This window comes from Pelodiscus sinensis, chromosome 1 (genome assembly GCF_052426305.1).
Source record: "Pelodiscus sinensis isolate ZL-2025 chromosome 1, ASM5242630v1, whole genome shotgun sequence".
NCBI lineage: Eukaryota > Metazoa > Chordata > Testudines > Trionychidae > Pelodiscus > Pelodiscus sinensis.
The window spans coordinates 94196001-94220371 of NC_143052.1; the positions used below are offsets into that span (position 1 = coordinate 94196001).

Genomic DNA, 24371 nt, shown 5'->3' on the forward strand with positions numbered 1-24371 from the left:
GGCATGTTGGGGTGACGGGGTGGGCGGGTGTAGCGGGGGACGACGGAGACGTGAAGGTGACAGGGCGGGCGGGTGTAGCTGGGGTGACAGGGCATGTTGGGGAGACCGGGCGGGGGGGCGGTGACTGGTTGGGGAGTTGCCCCCCCCCTTCCTCTCTCTAAACCCCGATCAAACCTCATTTACTTCTCCGAGAGCCCCACTTCCCTGAGGGACGGCTGGCTCGCATTGGCCAGTTCTTTCATTGGGTGAAATAAATGCCTGTCATCCTCAGGCTGTCTGCGATTGGCTGCTGCGTGGTGACGCTCCTCGATTTGGACGAGGCCTTTGGCTGTCGTGTATGTGTTTCCCTCCCGCCTTACTCCTCCCCTCTCCCCGCCCCGTTGTGATTGGTGGCCTGGTGCTGGAGTCTGTGACTGGAGAAATTGGTCCCGCCTCTGGCGGCCCGCCCTCGTTACCATGGTTACAGGCTCGGCCCGCCCCCTGTCAGCGCGCCCGGGCCCGAAGCTGGGAGGCCGCGCGGGGGCGGCGGGCATGGACGGCGGCGGCGGCGCTGGCGGGCCCGGGGCGGACAAGGAGCCGAGGCCCCCGGGGAGCGGGTTCGCGCTGCCGGAGTTCGGGGCCGCGCTGCGGGGCCCCCCAGAGGCCCCGGGCCCCGCCTCGCTCGGCTACTTGCACGTTCGGTGGCAGCGGGAGCCCGCGGCGGGCAAGATCCCCGCCCGCCGCCATCGCAGGTCCGCCCGGCTGCACGGCGCTCTGGGGCCCGCGGGCAAAGAGCTCCACGGTGAGGGGCGCGCGGGGCGGGGGGGCTGGGCCTTTCCCGGGCATGGGCTGGCCAGGGAGACGGCGGAGGCCCCGCTCGGTGACCTGCCCTCGCTTGGAGGGGATGTGCTGGGTCCTGCTGCGACAGGGGATCCGGAAATGCAGTCAAGGACTCAGCTCCTGCCTGAGCCTGGGGCCCCCTGGCCTTCTGGAGAGCAAACGTCTGATTGGAGGAGAATCCGCGATTTATTGTTTTGCAACCAGCCCCCGCTCTGTCTTTTAACACGAGAGCCCATTCAGAGAATCCAGCAGCTCTACACGTAATTACTGAGCAATGAAATAAACAACATACATTGTAACAAACAATATAGTAACACCTTCAAAACTAACAAAACACGTAGGTGATATCATGAGCTTTTGCGGGCACAACCCACTTCTTCAGATGACAGATGAAGAAGTGGGTTGCGCCCGCGAAAGCTCATGATATCATCTACGTGGTTTGTTACTCCTTAAGGTGCTACTAGACTATTTGTTGTTTTTTAAGTTTTTCCTGCTACAGACTAACTCAGCTACCCCTCTAAAGCTTTTCTACATTGTAACCTAAGTCATATCACAAGTCTTGAGAGAGCTAAAACCCTGCCAAGCTGCTAGGTCAAGCTGGTTGTAGGATTTGACAGATGTACTGGTATACATTTCATTTGCAGTGTGCCCTTTGCAACCATATGGGTTAGAGCAGTGGTCACTAACCACTAGATCTGGATCTACTGGTAGATCTTGGAACCTCTGAAAGATGATCCTGACCAGTTTGGCAAGTAGGCTATCAAGTTCTGGCACTTCATCTGCCCCTCTCAGCACTGCCTGCTGTTCCTGCCCTCTACCTTGTAGGTGTTCCCACCCCTGGCAGCTCCATGCTTGCTGTACAGGGCACAGAAGAAGAGGAGGAGGGTGCTAATGTAGGGGTACCTCTCCTCTCACCCAGTACCCCATCCCCACAGAGCAGAGGAGGGGCAGGGATGGAGAGAGTTTGCTGGCTGCTTTCAGGAGTGGTGCAGGGCCAAGGTAGGGGTGAGCCTGCCTTAGCTTCCTGCACCAACGCCCAGAAGCCAGCTGTGGTAAGCGGTGGCCAGCTAGAGCCAGCATTCCCAACCCTGGCCCCAGTCCCGAATCCCCTCCTGCACCCCAAACACCTGCCCTAGCCCTGAGTCCCTCTGCATCCAAACTCCCTCTCGGAGCCTGCACCATAAACCTTCTCCTGCACTTCAACTCCTTGCCCCAAGCTTAACTCAAGAGCCTCTCCCACTCCAAATCCTTTAGCCCAAGATCAGTGTCTGCATCCCCACCCCAACCCTTTGCCCCCAGCCTGATAAATATGAGTGAGGCTAGAGGAGGGAGGGAGGATGGAGTGAGTGGGGGTCGGGCAATGGAGAAGGGGCACAAAGGAGGCGGGGCAAGCGTGTTTGGGTTTGAGGTAGCTCCTGGATTGCATTTAATTTGAAAAGGATGGAGACCGCTGGATAAGAGACATATTGGTGCACAAGACGGCAACCATCAAAGAGAAATACAGGTTGCTCAGTTGCTGCCAGTCAACCCCATGCAGAGACATTTCCCACTGTGCTAAGAATGCAAAGGAGTGCAATACTTTCCATTAATATGGGAGGAAGAAACACTGAAAAGCTTTGGGAAGGAAAAAGAATGGCAGGAATAGTATGACACTGTGCAACAACCTGCCATGGAAATAATACTGGTAATGGGATATGAGATGAATAACCGAGTACAGACACATAGTCAAGTTAGTCAGAAGTCCTTGTAGAACCTACCATCAGTACCATGCCAGTAAAGATGTTTTGTTGCCATGCATACATCCTTTGTTGGTGGAATAGAGAGGAGGAGATTGAATCTAAGATTAGCTACACAGGGTACATGGGAAAAGGCTCTTGTTTACTTTCAGATTTAAGCTACAAAGAGGCTTCCTTGGGGTGTGCTGTCTGGCAGGAGAGGCAAGCAACTGCCTTTTAGATGAAAAATATGAGGTGTCCTTCTTTGTGGGGCTTTGATCTTATACATCCTTTCCTCTAGGAATAAGTCAATCCTTCCAGTGTGATTTAACTCCTGAATTTGGGACTTGACTTTTTTAGAGTGTTCTAATAATGGAACTACCCTTGTTCTCCGTGCTCTTTGCCATAACCCTTTCTCTTTTCTGCAGCTCTGAAAAGACTGAGAAAATCTGCCAATGCTAACGATTTAGAAACAGGTGAGACTGCACCAGCCAGGTCTACTCAGAACTTTTTCCTGGAAGCAATAGGCTTTGTAGAAGATAAATGGAATTAGTTTGTTGAACCTGCAGTTCTGACCTTGCACATGCATAATTAGTTTAACTCCCATGTTTCATTCTCCTGGTAGAGCCAGGCTGGGTGTAAAATTCACAGTATGGCCCATCTAGCATTTCTACCCTCTCCAGGTCATAGTGCCAGTTGTTGCAGAGTGTCTTAAGCTAGACTAGCTTTTTTTATTCCAACTTTTAAAAAATATATTTGATAGAGACTTCTGAGACGGTATCAACAATAGTAGCATGTCCTATGGAGAGTGACAGGAGAGCAAAGTTCTTCTTGGAAGAAAGACAAGTGATGTTGCGTTGCACAAACAGTCTGTTATGAACCAAAATGGCATACCAGAGAGGGGACCAAAACTCAGACAACACAGATTCTGTTCCTGCCTCTGCTACGGTTATTTGTATGACCTTATCACCTAACTATTCCAGTAACAGACTAGGATCCCATGGTGCTAGGTGCTATACAAACAGAACAAAAAGATGATCCTTGCCCAAAAACAGTTTAACCACTGGAACAATTTACCAAGGCTCATGGTGGATTTTCCATCACTAACTATTTTTAAATTGAGGGTTGATTTTTTTTTAAATATACCCTATACCCTGTGCTATACAGGAGATCAGAATAAATGACCACAGTGATCCCTTTGGACCTTGCAATCTAAGATTCTGATTGCTTCAATAATATCCCATGGCTGCACGTTGTACTCATTACTCCTCCACATAAAGAAATATTCCCTTCTCGGCTGAGGAACAGAGGTAGTCTAAGTTGCACAAGGGTCACCCTTCCATTAGCATTGAAGAGATAATTGGATGGATAGGAAAAGGGGATCCTTTTCCATCATCAGTCTTATTCCCATATCTATGCTCTAGCACTCATCTGGTTGCATGTCTCATAGCTACCCTACTGATCAGCTTTCCCTCCCAATTAACACTTTCTCTCCTTTTCTCCTTTTCGGCGATGTCAGTGCAGCAACTCTTAGAAGATGGGGTTGACCCCTGTGCTGCAGATGACAAAGGCCGTACAGCCCTGCACTTTGCCTCCTGCAATGGCAATGATCGCATCGGTGAGTGGGAAGGAACTGTTCCATGACCTGACTTCCTTGTGGGAGGGGTTTTGAAGGAATCTATGCATTTCTTTGTGTACCTGCCTAAAAGCAGTGTTTCCCCTTTAGTCTCTTACATAGGCATGTGCTGCCTCTGAAGATCACCTTTACTGCTTAGTGTGAGGAAGGCTGACTCTTCCTTCTCAAACTATGTCTACGCTACGAGCCTCTTCCACAAGAGGAAATGAAAATGGAGCACTCATTTGCATATGTCACACTCATTTGCATTTTCTTCTCAGATCCCTTTTGTGCAAGAGGTTTTTGCACACACAAAAAACACTGTGTAGACAGCTCCTTTTTGCACAAAAGGGGATTTTTGCACAAAAAGGAGCCATCTACACAGCTCTTTTTTGCGCAAAAGCCTCTTGTGCAAAAGGGAAAGAGGAAATGCAAATGAGAGCAGGACATATGCAAATGAGCACCCCATTTGCATTTGCTCTTCCGCAAGAGGCTCATAGTGTAGACTTAGCCTCAGACCTGCTGGGCACAGGGAAGAGACTGAAATGGGTCCGTTTCTTTGTTTCTAGTGCAGTTGCTTTTGGATCATGGGGCAGACCCAAACCAGAGAGATGGACTGGGGAACACTGCATTGCACTTGGGTAAGTGTCAGGAGCTTGAAATGGGGGCTTCTGTAACCTGATGATCTTTGTGCCCAGAGTTGTAAAGAACCCTGTTAGTTTTCTTCCTTTCTTTCCTCCTCTATATTGTGGCAACAAATCCCTGTGCTGGATTCTTTGGCTTCCATCAGCTTTGTTCTTTAATTGAAAGCTTAAGGGGCAGAGCTGAGGGAAGTGCATCTCCTTCCTCCTGCAGGCCTGTTTCAGAGACTATCCAGCATGCTGGCAGACTCTGTAAAGCCTGATCATTGAGCAGGCTTCAAAGGGGGAGTGCTGCCTTACCCCCTAACAGAGAATTGCCTGTGCTGTTGTGCCCAGCAGGCTTAGTATTTGATAGGATCCCCTTCCCTGAACTGTAGCTCTGCTCTGAGTAGCGTGTCTCGTGTTTTCCCTTCCCAGCTGCCTGCACTAACCATGTTCCCGTCATCACCCTGCTGCTGCGTGGAGGTAATGCTTCCTCTTTACAATTTATAAAGCCACCTCCACCTCTTTGACCTTCTCCCAGGGATACCACTCTTTTAAAGCACCCTCTCTCCCCCCATACATGTGCACCTTTCAGGAGCCAGAGTTGATGCCCTGGATCGAGCTGGGCGGACCCCGCTGCACCTCGCCAAGTCCAAGCTGAACATCCTGCAAGAAGGGCTCTCTCAGAGCCTGGAGGCCGTGCGCCTTGAAGTGAAGCAGGTGAGAAACATTTGTGCTCTCTGATACCATGTGCATTAGCACTCCAAGCACTGACTTTCTTCGGTGCGCTCTGTGGGACAAGTGGGTTTTAGTAACTGCCTCAAGTGCATCGCTTGAGTACCTTAGCCACTCCAGCATGCTGATAATTCCAGGGCTTCTGATCTTCTCCCTCCCATGCTCTGACAATCCACCTCTCCTTGCCTCTGGAGAGCATCTACCTCAATACCACTTAGAATTGTTGCAGGATCTCTCCATGGCTTGTGGGCCCTAGAATGCACTAAATGGCAGCTAGTGAAACTAAGAAATGGAGATATCTGGCTGTAGGAGGGACCTCTTAGAAATCCCTTATGTTCTCCCAGATGAGGCTAGCTGGTTAATAGGAACAATAGTGCACTTTCCTGGAGCATTGGAAGGCAGACCCTGAACCCCCATTTGTCCAAGTTCACAACTCGGTCATCAGAGGAGAGGAAAAGGAGGAGATCTGGGAGAAAGCAGCAAAAATTTCTTACCCAGCGAACCTCCTAGGGATTTTGGTTCTGTCGCACCATTATGTTGTAATAGCCATGGATTGAATGACCAGCCTGTTTAGAAAAGCTCAGCATCTGGGTAATATGCAGCTTACCTTCTGGTGACGCACTGGACTGTGCTTATAGAAATGGCACTGTGCAGCTTAGCTTGGAGCTTAGCTCTGATCTCCTTTGGGGATGCCTACCCCTAGACCTCAGAACTGCTTGTGGCAGGACAGCTAATAGCCTGCCTGTCTGCTGCAGGTGCCCCTCTGTCCCTTGTGCCACCAGTGTCCTGCCCTGATTACAGCTCTCCTGTGCATGCATCTCACTGTGCTGCCTCTTTCAGATTATCCAGATGTTGCGGGAATACCTAGAGCACCTTGGGCAGCATGAGCAGCGGGAGCAGCTGGATGATCTTTGCTCCAGGTTACAGATGACCAGTACTAAGGAGCAGGTGAGAGGCAGCAACAGTGACTCCCATATTGCATTGTTGGCTTCACATATACATCTAAGAGGAAATAGACAGCTTCAGTAGGGTAACATCCAAGACTGGGAACAGGATACAGGCACATTCCTCTCCATGCCACTGGTCCATATTAGAGCCCAGAAGTAATGATAGAAAGATCCATGGTACCCTTAACGGCAGCCTCAACAGAGAGGTCAGAGATCAGATGGGCTGAGAAGACTAAATTTCACCACTCATCTACGCAGATGGGTACTTCCAGGCAAGGAAGCAATACAGCCAGCATTATTCTCAGTCTTCCTTTTCAGTCCCTGCTTGTCCTGTGATAACAATTTGCACTGTATCTCCCGCAGGTGGATGAGGTCACTGACCTCCTGGCCAACTTCACCTCACTCAGTCTACAGATGCAGAAGATGGAGAAGAGGTAATGGGCTTTCAGATCGTTCCCCTGGTCAACAGGAGATGACCTGGGGATGGGCAGCTGGAGCTCATTGCCAAGATTATGGACATTGCTGCCGGATACCTTGCTCCTGCTGGATCCTTCCCCGGTGTAGCACTCAACTCTCAGACTATCCCCTCCAGTGCTGCCAACATCACCACCTCCTGAGGTTCCTAGAAGGACAGTTGAATGCTGGAGCTCCTGACTTTTGGAGCAATGGGCCCCTCTTTCCTATCATCCTGTTCTTGATCAGATGATTTAATGAACATGCTGGTTTGCGTGGCATGTCCCTCTTTTGTGCATTCTGCCTTCCTCACAGCATCCCAAGCTCAGAGTGGTTGGCACTCAGAGTGCCCCTGGTCACCAGCCACACCAAGGTGCATTCAGGCAGTTCCATCTTTCAGATGTGCCTTTGCGCACAGATCTGACTTTACTAGGCACCATGGGACATAATTACCATAATTAGTTGCATAAGATGAGTAGGTTTGTTCATACGTTGGGAGACTATGACTTCCTGTACTCACCAGAAATGAAGATGGAAATTCAGCAGAGTTCACTGAGCATTTGGTTGGAATAGGTGGAATCAGGAAAAAAAAATCATCTGGGGTCTTCATCTTCAACTCCCACAGGTGTCTATCAAAAAAGGAGTTTTTCGATGTGAGACAGGGATATAAAGCTATCCGCCGCTAGATTGCGGCTTCCTGTCTGATCCCTGCTCAAATTACTGAAAATTTCTGACCAGAGATCACACCAATGGGTTTGTTAAAAAAAAAATTACCACCAGATTATTACTGTCCAGTTTACAGAGTTTGGGGAGGAGAGGTCAAGAAGAACACTCCTAGTTCAGTTCTAGGCGGAAAATATTTATACCCTACAAAACAGCACCATGGCTGGCTTCAGGCTTCCCTTTTATCAGCAGTCTGAGCCAGGAGGAGATCAGGCCTTGATTTGAGCCATTAGCATAACGCACCTTTCCACCTCAAACAGCTGACGAGTATCTGAGACCTAAGCCAGATTGCTAAGACAAGGACAAATGTACGTTGTTGCTGCCCATGTTGTTTCTCTAAGCCTTGGACTAAATTAGATGCTAGTGTGAAGGTCTACCAAACAGACACATTTCATCAGGGCTCAGTTCATTTGAGGGGAAGGGATCTTAACTGAGTTTAATGTGCTGGATGAACTGTGATGCCCACAAAAGGCCCAAAATGGGGAGCATGAAAAGGACGCAGGGAGTAGCCACAGGATAGCATGTTCTTTGACACTTGTTGGGGTGTGGTCATTTATAAGAGCTGCATGGATTCTGTGCAGCTAGTTCTTTCCCTGAATCATGAACATTCCAAGATGTGGTTTAGATCTGGAGGACAACAGGATCAGATCCTATTTAGTAACAGGTGCTTCTCAGTCTGAGATGAGATTAACTAGATGTGTATATCCAAAGCGTGGCTTTCGTCCCGACACATGAAACTTAGAGCAGTCTGTATGCCCCTGCTGGGGAGGGAAGTTTGGGATTGACTGTGTTCTGATTTTGCTGGAGCTGTCACTGTGAATGTTAAAACATTGTTCCCACATGCTGGCTAGAAGAGACACACAGGGGGTGGACGACAAACTGAACTCTTACATTTTACATTCAATAAAAAACTGTCAGCTTTTTTGGAGTCTGTCACCAGTTCTCTCTTCTCAAGGATTCCCATCCCTGCCTCCCTCCATCTCCTGTGCCTGGGGCCTGACACTGGACTCAGTAACAACTTCTCTTAAAAAGCTGTGTTGGAATTAAAGATGACAGTGTGGAGTTGCCGTGAGCACAAATGTGGGCCTATTTGCTGACCACTGGACCCTGCTGCTGATTCACCTGGTCTTAAATCCCATTGCTGGGGAGTCCAAATATAGGGATTTGCTGTAGGTCCTACAAAAATTCCAGTGTGTTGTAGGGCTCCATGCCGAGGCTATCTTGCACTCTGGAGAGAGAAAAACACTGCTCTTGGGTCACTCCTGATTTGAGTTAGCACTGGCATGCAGAAGGAAGGGAGAAAACATGGTTAAGTCACCAAACTGTGCCAAATGAAAAATGATACCCCATGCTGCAGTGAAGACTGACATTGATGGCCACATACTAAAGATCACAGGGGAAAAAGCTGAAGAGTGAAGTAGGGAATCAAGGGAGGTGCAGCTAGATGGGATGTTGGGGGGGAGGGGCTTGCCACTAGATTGGTTTGCAATCAAGTGCTCTTGCTGATAAAATGTTTTAGAGGAATTAAACCCTTTTAAATGGGGAGCAGACCAGTCACGTGGTACAAGTTGCCCTTCACAGTCTGCTTTTCTACTACAGTCCAAGCAGATGACAGATCCCCAAAGGCCAAGCTGGCACCAGAGCTCACAAGTGACATTCTTCATGGCTGTTTCCCTGGCCTGAGAGCAACACTTACATTTCTGTCATCCAACCATGCACAGTCCAGGGCTAGAAAGAGTCAACCTATCATCCTGCTCAGTCTGTCAGTCCTCATCTGACGCAGATCCTTTATAGTAAGCTAGAACAATTAGAAGGAGTGGCTATGAATGTAGAAATTATATCTTTATCATGCTTTACTGTGTCAGCAGAACCTCATTTCCTTTAGCTGTCCTGCCTACGATGCCTTTTATGAATCACTTAATAGGATCCCAGTGCTTTCCCTTGGTGGAAAACCTTAGGCTACGGCTACACTGTAGCCTTCTTCCGGAAAAGCTTATGCAAATGAAATGCGGCGTTGAATACTGCATGTTTCATTTGCATAATTAATTAGGGGCCGCTTTTGCGCAAAAAGGAGCTGTTTAGACAGCTCTTTTTGCGCAAAAACCCCTCTTGCGCAAGAGCCGTTCTTCCTGAAAAAATTAGGAAGAACAGCTTGTGCGCAAGAGGGGGGTTTTGCACAGCTCCTTTTGCACAAAAGCAGCTGCTAATTAATTATGCAAATGAAGCACGCGATATTCCACGCTACGCTTCATTTACATAAGTTTTTCCAGAAGAAGGCTACAATGTAGCTGTAGCCCTAGTGTGCATCCCTAGTTTTCGTAGAACTCTTCAGTGGCAGCTTCAGGCACATCTTACAAATATAAGTTTTTCCTGAATAAGAGCTGAACATGAATAACCCCGTCAATACAACTGCTCCCGTGTTGTTTGTTACTGAATTCAGCTTTACAATGTTCTCACACAAATGTTCATCAGATTTCAGAATTAACTCAAACGAATAGCACAATTGGCACCATTCAGAGCTACTGGACTAGGCTGCCTGAGGCCCCAAGTTCCACACAATTCCCATTTTTAAGCTTTTCTCACAAGCAAGAGATCTGAGACACTTTTACATGTCAGCTGGAATTCAGCAGTAAGGAGCGAATTCCACATTAACTGAACATGCAGCGCCCAGCCTTTTGGACTGACCTGAGCACTTAAAGCCAGGCCCATGTGTATAGGACAAGCCATATGACCTCTCAGCCAGTGCCACTCAGTTTGAGGGATGGGTTTATCAAATCACATCTGGTGTACAGATGCAACATATGGCTGCATTTCATCAAGATGCAGGAGCCCATCTGTGACTACATACAGATACTATGGAGAAATTATAAAGATGCCAACGAACAAAAGGATTTACTCCAAAGCAGCTATTCCCCATGTATGATTACAAATGAATGTGAAACACACTCCAGCATGTGCTGGTACATGCCCACGCAGTAATACCTCTCCCTCTTCAGCTGCTGAAATAATTAAACTCTAGGGCTTTAATACAACTATCTCTTCAGGAGAGAAAACTACATTACTCCCATCCTCCATCTCCCTTCACTACCTTCCTACTGATCTCCAAATCCAAGTAATTATCTTTGTTTCCAAAAATCTCCATGAAGCATGTTCAGTAGTCCGTCTCTGACCTTTCATCTGCCTCTGTCTGATCACTCAGTACGTGTGTCTGATTTTTTTTCTACCAGAAGATCCATGCACAACAAGTATTTTTCCTTCATAGAGCTGGGGCAGCCTGGGAGAGCAGCCCCTGGGAGCTCTGAGCCCACTGATGAATCAAGTGTGCGTAGCCAGAATTTGATTAGCAAGCAGCTAAAGGAGAACTGGCAGATAGAGTTGACTTAGATTTGTCTGAAAGCTTCTGAGAGAGTTCATAACGCGTAGTTATTAAGATGATACAGTAGACAGTTGAGATGATCCTGGATGAGGAAAATAAGAGATTGAAAATAAAGGGTAGGAATTTATGGCCAATTTTGTGGCTAATATTTAATAATAGGGCGTCGCAAAGCTTCAGTATTTAAACATTGCTGGCCCAAGCGACAGGGATGCCATTTCAGATGGGGCGAGGGGCAGTTTTAACCATGATTCCATTCCAGAGATTACTTAGGCACCTGAAAACTCCTGGGTTTTTTGCATTTAATAATTTAGAAATTGACAGGAATAGTGTTCCTAATTCTTATAGAAGTAAAGAATGGCTGGTAGAGTCCCCCCTGTGCTGGACCCCAACCCAGGGTCCTCCCTGCTGCTCACCACACCCAGCTCCAGTCCCAGCTCCACTTTCTGCTGCGCTGCCTCCAGCTCCTGGGCTGCTCCTCTGGCTCCATGGCAGCAGCCCTGCTCTCAGCATGGATTAGCTGCTGGGCTGGGTCTCTGGCTGCCATGATTCCTCCCCAACTCAGCTTAGGGCCCTGCTCTCTCCTTAGCAATAGAGCCACTCTGTGACCCAGGAAAACCCAACTCAACCACAGAGCACGGATTACAGGACTCTCCCCCAGTCTCCTCACTCTCTCATTGGCCTGCCCACTCTGTCAATCAGGCTGTCCTGGAGCATTAGCCTCTTCCCATTGTTGCTGGGGCCTGTCAGTCTCAGGATCGTAATTTCTCAAAAACCCTTCCCCTTCCTTCTGACACTCTGAGCTAACCAACCAAACCCCACCCCCTCACTGAGTTTTAGTAAGGGGCCAATAGACCCCTTGGCTGCGTCTAGACTGGCGAGTTTTTCCGCAAAAGCAGGTGCTTTTGCGCAAAAACTTGCCAGCTGTCTACACTGGCCGCTTGATTTTGCGCAAAAGCGCTGACGTTCTATTGTCTCAAATCAGTGCTTCTTGCGCAAATGCTTTGACGTTCCCATTCAGGGAAAAGCCCTTTTCCAGAAATGTATTTGCGCAAGAGGGCCAGCATAGACAGCTAAAAACTATTTTGTGCAAAAAAGCCCTGATGGCGAAAATGGCGATCGGGGCTTTCTTGCGCAAAACTGCGTCTAGATTGGCACGGATGCTTTTCCGCAAAAAGTGCTTTTGCAGAAAAGCATCTGTGCCAATCTAGACGCTCTTTTCCACAAATGCTTTTAACGGAAAAATTTTTCCATTAAAAGCATTTGCGGAAAATTATGCCAGTCTAGACGTAGCCCTCAGTTATATTCTCAGTTACAAAAATAGATACACAAAGTCCTGTTTCCCTGAACTAAGTGGAATCAAACAGCAACAACAGACAATTTCATTGCTCAGAAATCCCCAAATCTAACACTCCAACTAGCTCTGTGCCCAAGAAGCCTTGTCTTCCTGCTTCCTCTCAGATACATGTTCATATCAGCTTCTCCCAACATTTGGCCCTCAAGGCTCGCAGCCTGCAACCAATATTCTAGTCCCTGCATTTTCAACCAGGGCCATCCCTCAGGCCATGAACTTAGCTCTGACTTGCCATGCAGTCTAGGGCCCAAAGTGGTACCCCCAAAGCCTCCAGTTGTATTTAATACATTGTCAGGGCTATTCTCCACTTGAGCACTCCAAGTGCAGAAAATGGGGGCTCACAAGAGACTTTAAATACCTTGCCTCTATAGATTCTGCTTACGAAAACTCCCCAGAGTCATAGATTCAATGACTTTGGGAGGTAGCTGCCAACATCAAGGGATTTAAACCCCGAAAAACAGGAAGAAACAGTTGAATTCCTTCACCAGGGGAACCCCAAGCTCTTTTGCCATAAGAGAGCTTGGGGAAAAAAACCCATAAAAACAAACTGTTTCTCTGACAGCTGACCTTTCAGGCTAGCAGGCATATACACACAGACTGGTTACCTTCCAGGACACGAGTCAAGTCATTGCTTTAAAAAGGGTGTTAACAAAAAGATATACTTAATAAAGCAGACTTGGTTGCTAGGTGTTACAGAACTGAGAAAAACAAATTAAAAACACAGAGTATGTAGTCTTTCTAGGTACAGCTGAGCTAGTAAATGGGGGAGGGAGGAAGACAGCACATAGATTTTGCACAGAGAAATGTAACCAAACAACCAAAACAAAGACAAATATCTTGATCGTGACTAAATATACTTTTTCTCCCCTTATTTATTCACAATTCCTTCTCAGGCCAGTCTACTCCTATGCCCAATATTCCTTGTAGGGACGGTAATTCTGATTACTGTCTGTTGCTCCCTCCAGCCCTTAATGAGAAGACACACACAAAAAAGAGCAGACCAGGTATCTGTATACAATTCAAATTTCAGCACTGTATCCCATTGGTTCTTCTGGCCTCCTGCCAACCCCCCTGCTAGTGACCTGAGTTTAACCCTTTACTTACCAAGTGCTGGCCAGCTCTCCTCCTATCCATCACATACATGAAAGGACTTTGCTGCTGCTTCTGTGGAATCTGACTAAATGCTTGGCATTGTTTTAATGAAGCCTATGAATGGGTCTTGGGATCCCTGCTGACAGCAATTCTCACCTATAAGCATAACAATATATTTATCAGTCTCAGAGGAGTAGCTGTGTAAGTCTGGAACTAAAAAAAAAAAAATTAAAAAACAACAATGGTCCTGTAGCACCTTAGAGCCATGGTCCCCAACACGGTGCCCACGGGTGCCATGGCGCCCGCGGGGGCATTTCCATGCGCCCGCCAGGTGCTCGGGGCTGGCCTGGCACCGGGCGCATGGCGGGGGGAGCGCCGGCCCCGGGCGCGCGGCGCTTGGCAGGGGGAGCGCCGGCCCCGGGCGCGCGGCGCTTGGCAGGGGGAGCGCCGGCCCCGGGCGCGCGGCTATGGGGGGAGGCTGCCCCCGGGGCGCAAGTGCCCCGCCCCCTGGCGCCCGACAACCTTGAAAGGTTGGGGACCACTGCCTTAGAGACTAACCAACAATTAGTCTCTAAGGTGCTACATGACCATTGTTGTTTAAGTTTTTTAAATATATTTATCTCAGAAAAGGTCTCAGGGGGGTTGGTGTGTTAGTCTGTAACTTTAAAAAACGAGTAGTACCTCAGATGAGGAACGCTCATGACACTATATGGCTATGTCTACACTGCAGGCTTTTTGCGCAAGAACACTTGTTCTTGCGCAAAAACTTCCAGAGCCTCTACACTGCACGCGTGTTCTTGTGCAAGTAAATTTATAGTACAGCGTCAGAAAACAGGGCTTCTTCCAGAAGAGTTATTCCTCTCCCCACGAGGAATAAGCCCTCTTGCGCTAGAGCTCTTCCACAAGAAGGCAGTGTAGACAGATAACATGAATTTCTTGTGCAAGAAAGCCCTATGGCTAAAATGGCCATCAGAGCTTTCTTGCGCAAGAGAGCATCCACACTGCCATGAATGCTCTTGCATAAAAGCTCATCTCTTGCACAAAAGCACATGACAGTGTGGATGCACTCTTGTGGAAGACCTTTTGCACAAGAACTCTGTGCAAAACAGTTCTTGTGCAAGAAGCCTGCAGTGTAGATGTAGCCTATATGTATATTTTTGTTAGTCTCTAAGGTGTGACAGGTCTACTTGTTGCTCAGAAAAGGTGAAGGGGCAACATTTGCAGAGGACACAAAGTTAATTAGGTTAGGCAAGGCTAGAGAATACTGAGGACCTCAAGCTCAAGGTCCCAACAGAGCTATGTGACAGCAGATTATGCATAGTGTAAACAAGTGCAAAGGCATGCTACTCAGCATAAAGCAATTGGGCCTATTCACACACATTGCCAGGGTCTAAATTAACGGGAAGCTAGCAGGGAAATAGAACTAGGGTTGTGAATAGCTACATTAAATTGGGGAGGGGAGTGCACAGGGAGGTACAGAACAGAACTGAGGGGCATGAGCAGAGTTAAACTTGCCTTACGACTGGTTCTAGCCCATAACTATTGTCCTTTCCTTTCCTTTCATGAACATTACAGTCCACCTCAGACAAACCTTTGAGATGGCCTTTACCTTGCAGAGGCCAGATCACTCTTAAACTTCTCCTTTGCTTGTTCTTTTTGACTAGCTGCAGATATTTATGCTAGCCCCCCCATCTTGGACAGTTTTCAAGGCCTGCAATTTATGCAAAGGCCTGAGCACTTGTACAACGAGAAGAAGGGGCTAGCACCATGTAGTTCTGCAGTGTGCAGAATTAAACTGTACCTGACAACAACTAGTGTGTTCTTGTGATCAACTGCAGCTGAGCACAACAATGGGAACCTGGAGATAGGTCACTGTCTCCCTCCCAGTTAGTGGGCAGCAGCTGTGTTGATCTATTTATTAACAGGCCAACCATCTTAATTACAGCCCCACAAGAAATCTCACCTTTGCTCTGTCAAGAGGCAGGGGAACTCCATACATTCTTGGCAGAAAGCCATAAAAGGCACACGTTGGCCTGAGTGTTCCCAGTGGAAGTGATACCAGTACTGCACTGGTTTCAATCCACCCCTTTTCTAGTGTGGTACAACTTTTGCCTGCAGATGAGGCTCCCCTTCTGCCAAACTGGCAATACTGAATTTCTATAGTGCTTTCCCGCCAGGAACAGCAAAGCACTTTACAGTCCCTACTGAAATAAGCGCCACACCCCGCAGGGCAGTGCTACCCCCATTGATAGACATTATGTTGAGGTATAGACAGAGCATGGCTTGCCTCCAGTCACAGTAAATCAGTAGTAGTCAAAAGGAATTGCTATTAGAAAGGTTGGTGGTGTGATTAAAATGCTGAGCTAGATCATAGAAGATCTGAGTTCAGCTCACCCACATCGGCTACGTCTACATTGGCACCCTTTTCCAGAAATGCTTAAAACGGAACAGTTTTCCGTTATAAGTATTTCCGGAAAAAGAGCATTTACATTGGCAGGATGCTTTTCCGGAAAAGCACTTTTCCCGGAAAAGCGTCCGTGCCAATGTAGACGCGCTTTTCCGCAAAAAAGCCCCGATCGTCATTTTTGCGATTGGGGCTTTTTTGCGGAAAAGACTACTGGGCTGTCTACACTGGCCCTTTTCCGGAACAGTTTTTCCAGAAAAGGACTTTTGCCCGAACGGGAGCAGCATAGTTTTTCCGGAAAAACAAAGACGATTTTACATTAGATCGTCATTGCTTTTCCAGAAAAGCAAGCGGCCAGTGTAGACAGCTGGCAAGTTATTCCAGAAAAACGGCCGCTTTTCCGGAATAAGCGGCCAGTGTAGACACAGCCTTCTTGTGTAACCCAGAACAAGGTACTGCTATTCTGTGTCTTAGCTCCCCAGCAGTAAAAATGGGTCTCTCTCTTTCATCTTGTCTACTTTAGAGTGTAAGAGCACTGACCTCAAGCCACTTACACAGGCCCTGCTGTAGAAATTAATGGGGTGCAGATCTCATCTGGGGTTCTGCTCAGCCTTTCCAGACTATTGTTTCCCTTTCAGGAGCCTGATTTGTCTTGTGCACCCCTATGTCTCATACCACTTACAAACTACTTGCTTAGAAAATCAGACCCTAATACCAAAGGGTTACAGTATGCTATTGCTTGCTTCCTCATTTTTACCATCTAATTATAATCAAATGGAATATAAATATTGCAATAACATTTCAGAGTATGGTTTATAGAGCAGTAAAAATAAGTCATTGTATGAAATTTTAGTTTGTACTGACATTGCTAGTGCTATTTAGCTAGCCAGTTGTACAATTAGGCAAATATCTAGATGAGTTGATGTACCCTGGAAGTCCTCTGCATACCCCAGGGATACACATACCCCTGGTTGAAAACCACTGTTGTAGGTGTTACCATAATGAAGATAATAATGTGGCAGAGTTGGGAATAAAATCTACAAAACCATTCCCAGTTACTTGCTGTGATCACTAGACTGTACAGTTCCACCATCTGTGTGAGAGAGGTCCCATACAGTTCCTAAATGACCTGCTGTGACGGCGCGTTGGGGGTCCCCCGTCTCCTGCACCCCGAAATGGCACAAACAGACTCCACCAGCCAGTGGAATTGAGGGTGGTTTATTGCTCCTCCAGGATACAGCATAGCACAGATGTAATCTGGTTACAGGAACTGGGGCTAAGAGGCCTCAGTGCTCCCCTTGAGATAGGGGAGTCCCAGCCTCCCTCCCCAGCTCCTTCTCCCCTGCTTTCCAGACAGGAACTCACTAACTCTCTTCCAGCCCTGCCCCCCAGCCAGGGCAGCATTCCACCTTCCTTTGTTCCTCTCCATGGGGGGTGTCTGGCCACTGGTTTGCATAGTGACTCATCCTGTTTTGCTGGGTCGTGGTACCCACGGCAGCCAGTGGGGGTTACCCCAGAGCCAGCAGCATAGAAACCAGCCAGGTACCCCCACTACGTCACACCTGGGCTGTGTGAAAGGCTCCCTCCCACTGCAGCCACCTCCACTGTACTCTCCCTGGACACAGCTTCGCACACAGGGAAGAGCTCACCAGCTAGCAGAGAGCAGGGAATCTTTTCCTGCTGCCTCGCCAGTCCCAACGGAGCTGAGAACAGAGCTGTTCTATGGTTCTCCCCTGTCAAGCTAAAACTCCATTAAAGTCAGGAGGGAGTGGTGGGAAGTCATTGCGGGTGGAATATACTGGGGTACCATTTAGGTACCACCCATAGGATGGTTTGGGGCAGCCACCTCAGACCCCATGCTTTGGGGAGCCCTGCAGTGGCCATCTCAACGGTCTTCTGGATGGGGCCTAGGGAGGCCCTGGGCATTACTTGGGGGCCTGGTGGTGGATGGCAGCAGGTGTTGCTCCAGCTTCTACTGCCACAGTGGGTGCAGGAGGAAAGGGAGACTGCCCCCTGTTACCACCTCACACCAGGCCCCCAGATAATCCACTAGTTTGCATCACTCAGGGGAGGGGCTTTGGGCAAGGGGGCAGGAGTACAGGAATAGAGCGGGGGTGGCACCTGCAGCGTGGGGGGTTGCCCTGAGCCCTGCATCTCTTAGGGATGGCTCTGCTTCCAGGAGAAAGGAGGAGAATTGATGACTTGGCACAGCTGCCGGCATTCCTGCTGCTCACACCTAAGTTGATGGAGGGGGATTTGAAGAGCATATGGTCAGTCCTGTAGTTACCCAGGGGGAGAAGGACTAGCCCAGTCTCTATTAACAAACAGAGCTGTCAGGGCAAAGCTAAAAAGGAGAGCCCTGGGCAATGCAGTCCACCCATCACCTCAGACATGTGCATCCTTGTTCTGACAGCATGTCTGCCTGATCTTAAACTCCCAAATGAGGAGGCATTTGTAACCCCTTGCAGGCCCTTCCACAGCCTAGTAGAACTGTCTTAGGAAGCTCTTCCCCTTGCTTTCAGACAACTAAATGTCTGTGTCTGGGATTATTTTTTTCACACAGATGTTTTATCTTGCACCCTTCCAAGTTGAGTCCCTGTGAATTAATGCCTCTGTTTCAGTTCTCTCAATGCCCCTTTGCTATCATTCCTCTGTACTCACTGGTGTCTGCCTTTCATCTGAATGTAGCATCTGTAAATGTCCTTGATGCACTGCTTCTACCCTCCCTCAGCTCACTAACAGAGATGGGACCCAGTTTCAAATCACCTCCAGTTTGCTATTTATTTCCATTATCCTTCATTCAGGACTCCTTCACCAGTCATCAGTGCATGAGGTCACAATGATCTTCAAAGTACATTGAATGAATTCTGTGTAAGATCCAGGCTGAGTAGCTAGATGACCACGTGGGGGATCAAATTATAACATTCCAACTTATTACAGCATAATGGTACCTACCTTTTATACTTAGCACCCTGCAAAGCCGTTTTTGCAGAAGCCAGGCGGGGGGAGTGGCCCCTCCTCCCACCCAGCTTCCAGTAGCAACTCAAGATAGTGCCTGCTGTGGGCATGGCCCCTTGGACTCCAGCTGCGGTCAGTGGCTGCAACCCTCCCCCTGCCGCCAGCTTTGTTTCCCGGCCCCCCTTCCTTGCAGCCCCCCCTGCTTTCCATCCCCCCCTTCTTCCCAGCTAGCCCCACAGCCCCTGGACCCCCCGCCAGCTCTGCTTCCTACCCTGCCCAGCCAGTCCCTCCCCACCCACGATCAATTGTGTCCTTTTTTTTGTGGGGTCTACCTGGTAACCCTACCTGCAACCTCTGGGGATTCCATGCTCACCGTGAACAGGCTTAGCCTGCAGCCCAGCCTTACCAGAGCTAGCACCTAAACACACCCCATCTAGGATGTGGCTGGCTGTTGGTAACTCAAAGACAGTGCACACCTCAGCATTTACTTGCATGCCACTCCTCACACTTAAGATCCTGCACCTGGCTCAGTGAGGTGGGGGGGTGGGACAGCAGGAGAGTGACACCCAGCCTGGGAAGGCTCATTCCAGCCCCACCCTGATTCCTCTTTGGCCTGCAGCTGATGATTCTCTCATACAGCTGCTGTTGGTAACATTCTGCCCAGAGAACCACTCTCCCCAGCCCTGCTCCAGGGAACCTCTTTTTATCTCCCTTCTTTGCTTGTACACACAGACCCACAAGGATGGCATGAGGTGGAACAATCCCCAAGCTGGTGGCATCCAGTTTGTCTCATTTGCTTTTCTTGCTCTTTTCTTTCTGACATCATTCATCTCTGTGTCCGTCTGCCTCTTGCTCGCTCCCAGCCACGGTCAATACTAATAATATTCGGCATTTGACAATTGCTTCTCTTCCTTAAAGGGCTTCACACAGGTGGGTGTTTTCAGGGGCAAAGGTGGTATGCCACGTTTATTGAAAATGCAACATGAAAGGCAGCATATGCATTCACAACACACACACACACACACACACACACACACAGGTTCTGCAGATGTTCTTATAAACTTGTCTGTGGTGGCTCAAGTCAATCTAATGGTTGGTTATATTGAACATAAGTGAGGAGCTGGGCTTGTCCATTGCAATTTGATGCTCCCAGACTTATAGGACTGAACCTAGAGAGCCTGGGCAAAAGCACTTTTTTATCCTTGTAAGTTTTCCATTTGAGTCTATAGGTTTTGCAATGACATGCTGCAATCATTAACCCTTAAATGGTGTTAATCTCAGAGTTTTCCACAGTTATCCTCTGAGGGTCATTCTTAGGCTTCCCCTCATTATCTTTTGTTTGTATTCTCACTCTGGAGGGGGAAGGGGGCTGCCTGTCTCCAAGGTTCTTCAGTTCTGCTAATTTAATTCTAGCCTGGAGCACAAAGGATGCTGCTTCCTGGTTGTCTTCAAGATTCTCACTTCTTTTTGACCACCTGGGCATTTGTGATGGCTTTCACACTTATCCTTAACTACATACACATCCTCCACTCACAGCAAACAATTTTGCAGAGCATTTCAGACAGGCTTACATTCTAGAAAGGATTATATAGTTACTAGAGACATGACCAAAAGAATCAGATATAGCTTAGTTTGCAATGCAGACAAGAGGAACAATTTAATTTGCAACACTAACAAGACGCAAGTACGTACAGCAAACACTGTTTAATCATGAAGAGTAGCTGGCAGAGTCAAACAAAAGCATACAGAATTCATTAGTAAATCATTATATATGGCTTATTGCCATTATGATACTTATTATTCTTATACTAACACTCACATTCTACATTTTGGCTACACGGGGAAGTCCCCTTTTATAGATGGGGAATCAGAGGCACAGAAAGCTCAAAGGGATCCAATGCAGGGCTTGGAATAAGAGGTCTCTCCCCTGTCTCCTAGTCCAGCATTCTGTTTCCTAGACCACAGATATCTGCCTCTCCAGCATCTATCCCTATGTGCCTGATGCTAATGCTTTTCTCCCTGGAAAGGTGCTCATCAGCACTAATGAACTAACCCATTAGTGTTTTATTTAAATGTCTAAATAGAAGGTTTCATCCACATTAACTTGACTCAGTAAGCAATCAAATGACCTCCATCCACCTGATGCATCACGCCTCACTTCGGAGTGTGTGCTAACTGGCCAGGTCCCACCTAATCTATAACCACTTTGACAATGACAGCATATTAAGCTCATCACATACTGGGCTCATGTGAACACACTGCCCTTTCCACACTAGTGATAGAAATGTAGCCGTGTTAGTCTGGGGTAGTTGAAGCAAAATGCAGGACAATATAGCACTTTAAAGACTAACAAGATGGTTTATTAGATGATGAGCTTTCGTGGGCCAGACCCACTTCCTCAGATCAAAACTTGATCTGAGGAAGTGGGTCACGAAAGCTCATCATCTAATAAACCATCTTGTTAGTCTTTAAAGTGCTATATTGTCCTGCATTTTGCTTTCCACACTAGATGGCCAGCTATCCCACACTGCTTTGCATGACAGACCTGGCCTGTTTGTTTACCTGTGTGCTCTCCTGTGCTCTGGGGTCATGTTGACTGAATGAGAGAAGACACTGTGTACTCTCTGCAAGGCTCTCTATATTCTGCAATTCTGCAGCTGTGGAATCCACTCCTTACTCCAGGATTTAGGCCTTTGTTTCAAACAGATTCAATCTCCAGGCCTTATGGGAGGAAAGAAAGTCAGCCAAACATGTACTGCGTGTAAAGCAGGGCAGCATTTGCTGCAGACAGTCCGAGACAAAAGCAATCAATGGATCAGCAAAAACACCTAGGTGAGATCTTTATCCTGCATGATCCAACCGCTCCCCAGGTCTTCCTGGGAGCCTGCAGTCCTAAATGCCCCCTGCCAAGAGGCCAGAACTTCCTGCTTCCAACCTGAGAACATCTAGGATTGCTTTATACTTTGCCAGTACAAAAATCTGCAGCATGCTGAAAATTAAACATTTCAGGGCAGTATAAAGTTAATTAAGTTTAATAGCTAATTAAACAAGGGAGAGACTTCCGTGCTGTGAGTAATTATCATTTTTACATTCACTTCAATATAAACACGTATCAAGCTGCAACAGAATCTCTCCAATCTGTAGGATTGCCAGGTGTCTGGTATTGTCCTGGGCAGTCCTGTATTTGTGGCCTCTGTCCGGTAAAAAAAACCCAGAAGATACCGGATATATAAAATATCCAGTATTTCCTGTTTTTCTCAGATGGAAGGCTGCTTGGGACATTCCTCCCCTGCCGGGTCTGCTGGGGGCAGGGGCTGCGAGGAGTTTTAAAGGTGCCGTTACTTGACCAATTTTTTCCCCACCATGTTTGGTATTTTTTGTGAAAGTATCTGGCAAACCCTACCACTCTGTTGCATGGGATTGCCACAGAATGCAGGGGGCTGGCTACAGAATCTAGGACACAATGATTACAGAGCATACAAGCTTGGGTCTAGTGCTGGCTCAGACCGTGGGTTATTTCCCACAAGAGAGGTGTGAACAGAGAGCTCTCTCTAGAGTTGTTGGGGGACAAGTTGAGCGAGTTTGAAAAATAACTCTGGGGCCTGAGCACGTTTCTGTGCGCACAGCTCCCCTCGATCTCTGAAGGGACTGCTGGGTGTGTTGGTTTTTTTTAAAAGGATTTTTATTACAATAAAGCCCAGAGGCTCCAATTGAGCTCAAGCCCATTGTACCAGGACCTAGCTAAATACATATTAAGAGTTTAGCATTTATGATCCCAATCCTGCAAACATGTGCTTGTCTTCACATGCTTAAGTAATCCCACTGAGTTCGCAAAACTGAGCACTGGCTTTAGTGTTCACAGGATTGGGCTCTAAATGGACAAGAAGGAGAGTGGGAAAGGAGGTGGGGAATAGACACACGGGGGGGGGGGGGGGGGGGGGAAATGTACCTTACTCAAGATCACACAGAAAACGTGTGGGAGAGCTGCACCTGAACCCAGATTTAACATTAATGCTTTCTTGGAGTTCTGCAGCTTTATTATTATTATACAGACTCCACTTCTCCTTCTTTCTACAATATTCTTTACTTCTTCATGCTCTCTGCCTGGGCCAAATTCACTTCTGGTGCAACCCCACTGAAGTCAAAGAGATTTCATCCACACGGAGTCCTCAGAGTTCCTTTCTTAGGGCTTTGTTCCCCTCTAAAGCAGCCATGGAATACTTACTTGTAAATGAGCATTTTGTTGGGGAAGACAGCAGTGTGGAGGGGACTGGGGAGTGCTAACGCCCAGCTAAGTTCCTGCAGCCCGATGCTTTGCATACTCTTAACAATTGGCTTACCTTATGCTGTGAGAATGCAGCTGTTGCTGCCATTTCCCTGTTGTTGGTGTGTGTAGCCCGCACCAAAGCCAGAATGCACACACCCATCTGGACAAACGGAAGGCCAAACAAGAGGTCCAGACAAAAACCTTAACCCAGACATTTCCCTGGTTCTAAGTGCTCCTATGAGAGCCTGGCTGCATACTGAGCTCTAGAGGAGGGCTGCACTGCAGTAGATACCTGTTGCTGTGCTTTGCCCATGCCAGCTGACTCAGACTCAAGAGGTTCAGGCTGCAATACTGTTTCACGGAAGTGCAGACTTTCCCACTCAGGGCCCAGGCTGCAGGCCAAGCCCAGCCTTCTACACTTCAATTAAACAGCCCCTTACTCCACCCCCCACGCCCTCCTCCGGCTCTCATTGGCATAGGCCAGCCATAGGTTTTTAACTGCAGTGTAGACATAGCCTTAGAATCAGAGGGGAGCTTCAAGGCATTAGCCCCAGGGAGCTGCCAAGGATAGCTAAGGTGCTTAGCTGACCCACTTCCTAGCATTCCTTGCCAACATGCCTAGGTTTGCCAGATGGTTTCAACAAAAATACCGGACACACTTGACATTACATCACAATCTACGTTCCATCTTATTTAGAAAATACTGGACATTTATATTTTCTCAATTTGTTTCCCGAACAGGAAGCTCAAATATTGGACTGTCCAGTTCAAAACCGGACACCTGGCAACCCTAAACATGCCCCCATATCCCTCTGGCCCTATGGTCTTTTGCCAAGTTTTGATTCTGTTCATTACATTCTGCCCATAACATTTCATTTTCAATTGTGTGTGGGCTTCCCCCTCTTCCTGCACTGTTGGGTAATGTTCCTGTAGGCTCTGGAACAGCCTTTGCCCCAGAAATGGCTGCCTTTCTGAGTTACAAAGTGGATCAGTAGCCTAGCAAGCCAGGAGAGTGCTTTGGGATCCTTGGAGGTCAGACCCTGTAGAAATCAGGCATGGCTGTGGTATGAGGGTTGAGTGTAATCTTTGTTGCAATTCCTTCCCTGTGCCTTCCAGCTGCAACCCAGGGGCAGGTGTTCTCTGCTGTTAGATGCAAGTGTTCACTGATCTCACTCTCAGGCCTCTGTTCAAAGGCTCTCTTGCTTTGGGAAGTTTGCAAGGTCTGTACTGATCAAGAATGCCCGTTGTGCTGATGTGGGGCCTGAAACCAGAGCAAGCTAAAGTAGGACATCC

The 24371-nt window shown here is 47.9% G+C and overlaps 1 protein-coding gene and 1 long non-coding RNA gene across 2 annotated transcripts; one reads left to right on the forward strand and one right to left on the reverse strand.

Annotated features, from left to right (window-relative positions):
- The first annotated feature begins 444 nt into the window (after nucleotides 1-444).
- ANKRD54 (ankyrin repeat domain 54) lies at nucleotides 445-8558 on the forward strand. The gene is made up of 8 exons (XM_075937149.2): nucleotides 445-781; nucleotides 2963-3010; nucleotides 4054-4152; nucleotides 4719-4790; nucleotides 5208-5255; nucleotides 5368-5492; nucleotides 6348-6455; nucleotides 6818-8558. Exons 1-8 carry the CDS (start codon nucleotides 457-459, stop codon nucleotides 6890-6892), a joined length of 900 nt encoding a protein of 299 aa, XP_075793264.2. The 5' UTR covers nucleotides 445-456; the 3' UTR covers nucleotides 6893-8558.
- Nucleotides 8559-9878: 1320 nt separating this feature from the next.
- On the reverse strand, nucleotides 9879-19276 carry LOC142830708 (uncharacterized). Its single transcript, XR_012906151.2, has 3 exons — nucleotides 19157-19276; nucleotides 13462-13605; nucleotides 9879-11088 (listed from the first exon to the last, which is right to left on the reverse strand). It is a non-coding gene; the product is annotated as an uncharacterized LOC142830708 (long non-coding RNA).
- Between the last annotated feature and the right edge of the window lie 5095 nt (nucleotides 19277-24371).

Coding starts and splice junctions, on each gene's coding strand:
- ANKRD54 (XM_075937149.2), top strand. CDS start 457: ATGGTTACAGGCTCGGCCCGCCCCCTGTCAGCGCGCCCGGGCCCGAAG. Junction 4,791..5,207: donor GAACACTGCATTGCACTTGG/GTAAGTGTCAGG, acceptor TTCCCTTCCCAG/CTGCCTGCACTAACCATGTT. Junction 6,456..6,817: donor TGACCAGTACTAAGGAGCAG/GTGAGAGGCAGC, acceptor TATCTCCCGCAG/GTGGATGAGGTCACTGACCT.